The 7,220-nt window shown below is 42.1% G+C and overlaps 1 protein-coding gene across 1 annotated transcript in view; it reads right to left on the bottom strand.

Annotated features, from left to right (window-relative positions):
• Positions 1–323: 323 nt before the first annotated feature.
• Positions 324–7,220, bottom strand: part of Hs3st4 (heparan sulfate-glucosamine 3-sulfotransferase 4) — a 416,738-nt gene continuing 409,841 nt past the window's right edge. Inside the window, exon 2 of the mRNA XM_055627680.1 lies at positions 324–2,402. Coding sequence (XP_055483655.1) covers positions 1,766–2,402 — 637 coding nt within the window. The 3' untranslated portion in view covers positions 324–1,765. The remainder of the gene's footprint in view (positions 2,403–7,220) is intronic.

Below are 7,220 nucleotides of genomic sequence, written 5' to 3' on the forward strand. Positions count from 1 at the left end.
CTTTTCTTATCTGTAAATATATATATATATATATATATATATATATATATATATATATATATATTGTGCAGCTGTTTCTGAATCTGGTTTATCAGTCTGTCACTCACAGGGTGATGAAAGCTAGTACCCCTTTCCCTGGCCATAGTGTTTGTGTTACTGAAAGAAACACCCTGCCCTGTATTCAACTCCCCCCCCCCCGCAAAGTCTTAGAAACCTGGTCTATCTGTTCATCTGAACAAGGCCATTCCCTGCATTCCAGGGTAGGGGTAGGGGTAGGGAAGAAGTGACCAACACAAATACACCATCAAAACCCATCAATCAGGTTGCATTAAGCTTTATAACAACACAGTTTCCATTTAGCGGGAGAAATGACAGTTTAATAACAGCTGAACAGATTCAACTCTCCCCGCTCATACAAATTTCCAATTTTACTACAATTCTTGGCTTTGGAGATCTGCGAACAAGTGCTTTATGTCAAATTCTGTGTTTTAATTGAACCATACTAATGGGAAGGGACACTTTATTTGGCAGCCCTTGAAAAGGATGTCTGCAGACAGTCCTTGCCCTCCCCACCCACTTCACACTGAAAATCTTCTCTCTTGCCAATGGCCCAATAAATGCCATCTCTGAGTAGAGAAAAATGAACCATGAGGTGACCCTGAGGGGGCAGTGGTGAGACAAATAGAAAAACATTGAGTGCTCCCTTCCTCTCTGCATCCAGAAGGGTTACTCAGAACAGCTAACAAGCAAGCTCCGGTCTTTGCCTCTAGGGCATAGTCTAACCCCCAGAGATGGTGGTCTCAGGACCACCATCCCTAAGGACAAAGACCTTTAGGTAAGGGCCTCCCACCAAAAGGACTGCGTTTTTCTGTAAACCACAGTTACAAGCATTCATCTTTGCCAACCTCAGGGCTCAAAACACAGATGCTGTCTCCCTGTTCTGGGAGCATTCATGTGGGCCATATTCCAATGTGAGGATGTATGCTAAGTTTCTCTGTAATTTAGAATACTCATGGAGAGAGAGACCCACCTTGGATGGCTCTCAGATAGAAGGCTCCAGGGGTGTAGGCTATTTTATTTATTTATTTATTTATTTATTTTTGGTGAGGAACATACGTGCATGTCTTTGCCTTCATTGTGGGGAGGGAGGAAGTCAAAGGGTCGTGGGATGAGTCCTTTGATAGGAAGGCTAGACAGGCCTTGGAAGGAGGATATTGCTCCCTGGAGGTCTTGGAGCTCTCATCCACAAATAGTGTTCTGGAGAGATGCCAGAGCAGAAGTCTACATACCAGGGATTAAATACAAGGCTGGAATCCAGACTCCCAAGACTATAGTAAGAGCTCCTGCAAAGTACACATTTCTTTCTTTCTTTCTTTCTTTCTTTCTTTCTTTCTTTCTTTCTTTCTCTCTCTCTCTCTCTCTCTCTCTCTCTCTCTCTCTCTTTCTGCCACTCATCAACATAGCATCTGTCTGTGACACCGAAAGATGCTTATCCTGTTTTCAGACTCTATTAATGAATAGAAGATACTATTCATGGTGGGTTCTGGCGGCCACCTGGTCAACCAGGTACTGTTGCTTCCTCCACAGGGAAGCCATGATATCTCTACCTCTGCCTAAGCCTGTAATATTGGAGGTAACTTGACTGGAGCAGGCTAGCAATCTACTTGGTACTCCAGCATGACTGAAGCTTCAGAACCTGGGGGATTTGGGACTCCGGTAAAGAGTATCCTTGCTATTCATTAGCCTTCCCTCCATACTGTCAGCCTCACTTATCACCCTCTTCCTGTTCCCACTGGAAATCTTGACCAGTCATTTGGTAAAACATCATGTTGAAGGGTTTGTAGAATTTCCGAAGTCTATGGATGACATCTGGGTCAATGCGGGGATGAGTCCGACCTTTGCTCTTGCCCAAACATCTTGGGGCACTGCTGTCTTCTGGCTTCTTCAGGCAGGGGAATCCCTTGGTTTTGTTGAAGTAAAAGTGCTTCTCAGTCACAACACGTTTGAGTCCTAGGAAATCCTGTACTTTGGCCATCTCCCCTGCGGGGTCCACTATGAGTCGCTCGCCGCTGACAAACAGGATCTGAGAGAGGGGAAAGTACTGCAGCCAGTTCTCCAAGTGTAGAGCATAGATCCCAATGCGAATGGCACTCCAGGAGGCATCAATGAGCCCCAGGGTCCGATTTTTGAAGGCCAGCACCTCAAAGGTGGGGATCTCTGGCTTTTTTGACAGTGTCTGGGTATAGTCAGAAATGGCCCTGGTCACTGGGTTTCGTACCACCACAATGAGTTTGATGTCCTTGGCCATAGAGTGAATGCGCTTGGGAGCCTCACTTGTCACAAAGTAACTGGGGGTCTTTTCCATGGTTATCTGCCCATCCACTGTCTTGGGCATCACGTTTCTGGAAGAACAAAGAAAGGAGAAATACAGTGGTCATTACTATACCCAAGATATTTTAATATTTTTGCACAAATTATATGAAATCATAACCTAGATAGAAGCCCCGCCAAAGAGAACAGATAAGCACTGGGCAGGTCTATTTATCTCTGTCTTCCAACCATAGGCTTGACTATGTAATTATCAGAACAGGCAGGGTAATGCTTATGCATTATTCCTTGGGAGTCTTGTATCCCTTGGTTTAAACTGCTTTTCTACCTCTTACCAGTTGTATTTAACCTAGATATGCCCTTAATTTCTTTATATATTAGTTTTATAATCTCTGAAATGGAGATAATGATAGCACTGACTTCCCACTGTAGTGTGAGGATTAAGGGAGATCATGTTTGAAAAGCATTTAGCATGGAATCTCATGTGTACATGAGCTCAATAAATTAAGGGTTTTATTATTGTCGTAGTAGCTTTCAGGAAATATTTGAGCTCAACAAGACCTCAGAGATTATCTAGTCCAGTGTTGGCAAATTCTCACTGTCTCTTGTTTGTGTATGAGTCATGGCTAAGAAGGATTTGTAATCTTTAAATGGCTATGGGAAAAACCCAAATGATAGTAATAGCAGCATTCTATGATAAATGAAAATTATGCAGAATTTAAATTTCAATGCTTGTAAATAAACCTTCCAATGAAGCCACACTTACTCATTTGCATATTGTCTAATGTGCTACTTGTGCAAGTGAAATTGGTTGATGCAACGGGTGTGTGGCCCACAGAACCTGAAATATGCATTATTTTGTCTTTTAAGGTGGTTTTCTGACCTCTGAGTTACTTCACAAAACATTGTTGTATAAGTGAAAAAAAAATCAGTGATAAAGAAATCAGACAAGCTTTGTGTCCTCAGAAAAATTAAGAATATCCTTGTGGTATGACATCTTCATTTTAAAGTCCCAATACTCACCGTAAGTTCATTTAAGACCAAAATGAGATACAGAATGCAAGCATAAACTGGGTTCAACATACACAATTTTCTTCTTTCTTTGTTTTCAAGTGTGCCCAGTAAACCTCTCATAGAGCCTGCTCTATCTGGGATCTTGAATAATCTCCCAAAGCCATATGTTAAAGGCTTTGTCTCCAACCTGGGTAGGGTGATGGAATCCTTGAGGGTGGAGTCTAATGAGAGGAAGTTAGGTCTTTGGAGCCATGCTTTGAAACGACATATTAAGGGGCCGTCAAGTTGGCTTGGGGGTTAAAAGCACTTGCTGCTTTTGCAGAGGACTGTGTTTGGTTCCCAGTACTCACGGGGCATCTCACAACTATCTAAAACTCCAATTCCAAAAGACCTAACCCCCTCTTCTTAACTCTACAGGCACCAGGTGAATACATGGTGCACAAACATAGATGCAGGCAAAAGGACGCATACATAAATGAATAAATCTTTAAAAAGTTTTAACAGGTGAATATGATGACCGCAACATCCCCTGTCTCTTTTTCTCACTTCTGTGTCGAGGTCATGTGGTATACTCCGTCCATGATGAACTCCTTCCACATGTTGTCACAGACTCCAAATCAATGAGGTAAAGCAACCACAGACTGGAATCTCTGAAACCTCCATCAACCTAACTTCCTACTAAGTTGACTGTCTTAGGGGTCTTTCACAGTCATGGAAAGCTGCTGACTAATGTAGATCCCACATCACACTTCTTGTCTGTTAGACACTTTAACAAAATACTTTCCATCTCCACCCCTGCATCCATGTTTTCCTTCAGGGAGGGAATTTGATGCCCAGTGTGGAGGGCCAATAAGTGATTAAAAACGAGGCTCCGGATTTTATTATGCAGCCAGTTTGCTGTAGGCATATGTGGACCAGTGCTAATTGGGGATAAACGTGTTCAATACCTTTTGGTACAGTGGGCCATCTGCCACCAGGTGCTCCATTAAATCCACTCAATTCTGAGCCCTGCACCAAAGTGGTACATTCAGGATTACACAAGACCTCTTTGTTATGATGACATGCGTTTAAATGTCTCAGCTAATAAAACTTAATACAGACAAAGATCCCTTAGCCTTTCCTACCATAATTAAATTTATTTACTATCACTTGTGTGGAGAAAGAATGACTTCTTTTATCTCTAATTCGCATGCTCTGTCAATAATTAATTGCTGCTGGGTTTTGAGCTTTCACAGCAAGCTCTTTATTAAGCATGAGGAATTTGCCTGGTAGAAAAATTCGCTAGAACTAGACCTTGTTAGAGTACACTGGTTGGGCAGAATGTAGTTCTCAGATCAAAGCCACCGGCATGGCCATGTTTGTTTGGAGATGACATAGTCTGCACAGTATTGACAGTGTCTGTCTCTCTCTCTCTCTCTCTCTCTCTCTCTCTGTGTGTGTGTGTGTGTGTGTGTGTGTGTGTGTGTGTGCCGGTTTGACCTCACTACCCATGATGGTCTTGTTTGGAAACTGAGGCTGAGAAACAGTGTTTGAGTGTAGACCTGTCTAATGTGACAGCCTGAATGCTCCGATGATCTTTGTTGTCTCAGTGATGTCCCTTACAGCATTCTCAGCCTCGATTTCTCACCCAGAAGATGGGGCCAATAAAATCCCGTGCTCTCAGGACTGAGATGAAGACTAAATGTGATCATGCAGGTGGATCGCTTAAGAGGCTTAAGAGAGCACCTCGTGCACGCCAGAATCTTATTTTCACTTAAGCCAGCTGTCTAGGGTCATATTCAGAGCAATTCTTACAGAAGGGCAGAGGGGAACATTACATTTGACTGAAAGGAAAGGCTGACCTGAGGGTCTGTTCTAGAATAAGGCAAATTCCAATTCAAACCAATGTCACCAACTGTACTTCTTGATTTAGAGGCTGATGGGCAATCAGGAACATAGCACATTACAAAAACATTGAGGAAATGTTGATGAAAGACAACCTTCTGAAAAGTGTTCTTTTTGCATGGCTTCTCTGAAATTTTGGGTCCCTGGGCTGCATTTTTGCATGTCTGCCTTGTTGCATTTTTCCTTAGCTTAGAAATGGCTGTACAACTTCTCTTATTCATTCTTTGTATTCACTCCTTAGACCTCAATGCTTACTTTACATTAAGTCCCATTCAAATTCATCTCCTCTACTCCAGCTAATTGACAGTCTGTCAAGATTCTTGTGGATCTTAAATCTTTTATTCAAAACATCTAGGATGGAGTGGTTCCCAACCTATTATCCAGTTGATATGGGAGGTTGTGTACATGCCCAGCTCAGCATTTGATGCAAAAGGAATACGCGGCTGAAATAGTGAATAAAGCATATAGCAGAAGAGGAGTTGAGGTGGCTTTGATGGTATTGCTGCAGGTGAAGGTGCCAAGCATGAAATTCAAGGACATTCTCCCAGCTGGACATTCAGGATAAGCAAAACTGGATCACTGAATTCAGATCTAGCTGTCTCTTTGCCAATGAGATCTCCAGTGGCTTCTTGCAATTCTATGATTTAACAGTTCTCCCTCTTCTAAAACTCACCCTTTCATTCATTCACTCACTTGTTTATTTATTCACTTCATAAATGATCATTCACTATTAAAATAACAATGAATAAACAAACTTGGAGCATGCAGCCTAGCTGTGACTTCTGACAAATGAAGAGTATTATAATGCTATGTAATTAACTATTTTAATAAAAGTACCAGGTTTCTTCACTAGTCCCATTCTGCACAGACGGAAACAGGCTCAGAACCCAAGGTCTCACTGAGTATGTATTTTGTTTCTTAGTTTAACAGCTAAGTTACTCAGAACTTAATTTGGTGACAATCTCTTGAGTGACTGTCAAGCCATTAATCTCTTCTCTTCTGGACAGGTTTTATTGTAATAAGTTTTGTTGCTGTTTCTCCTTCCCAGATCTCTTATCTGGGCCTCTGATCTAGCAACTATTTCTGCAGTGTCTTGGTCTCCTTTCCCTATAACCCTGGAGGAAGTAGGGCTGGGGTGTTTGCTCAGTCACTAGCGTGTTCACCACGCAAACGATGGAGACCTAAGTTTGACTCCCAGGATCCTCATTTATAAAAATCTGAATCCGGTGGCACATTCTTACACTTTAGCACTCGGGATGCAACGGCAACTGGAACCACGGGGCTTGGTAGTCAGCCAGCTCAGCCTACTTGGAAATTGCCGGGCCAATAAGACACTCTATCTCAAAAAATAATGTAGGTGGTACCTGATCAAGAACAACTGAGTTTGACCTCTGACCTCCATATACACAGGTGGTGCACACCTATGTATACATAACACACTTGCATTCATACACACACACACACACACAGAAAAAGAGAAAGAGATGAGAGAAAGAGGGAAAAGAGACTAAGGGAGTCATATTCTTTTATCGAATATGACATTTTTCCACCTGGGCTTAGAATCTTATCCTTACCACCTTCTTGAAGTTTTTCACCCCTCAATTTCTCTTCTCTTTTCTAATTTTAATTAAGTTCTTCTCAGCTGGGTCTGACATTTCAATACCCCCATGTTCACACATTGTGGTGTGTGTGAGGAACAGGAGAAAGGCCAGGGATGCTGGAGGGAGTTAGAAAATGTAAGAGAGTTAGCAAATAAGGTCAGGAAAGATGGGTGGGGACCAAACCCTGGAGGACCTGACAGATATTAGGAGAGCATAAGGATTCCTTTCTATATGACAATAATCCATTGAGGAGAATCAAACAGAAAACTAGAATATGATTTACACTTAATTGTCTTTTCTGGCTGCTTTGCTGAGACCAAAGTGTGTTTGAGCACCAAAGACAGCATTCTCAGAAGCTATGTCAAGACTATAAGTTAAAAGTAGCAGTTGTCC

Source organism: Psammomys obesus, unplaced genomic scaffold (assembly GCF_907164565.1).
Source record: "Psammomys obesus unplaced genomic scaffold, mPsaObe1.curated_primary_1811, whole genome shotgun sequence".
NCBI classification, from domain to species: domain Eukaryota; kingdom Metazoa; phylum Chordata; class Mammalia; order Rodentia; family Muridae; genus Psammomys; species Psammomys obesus.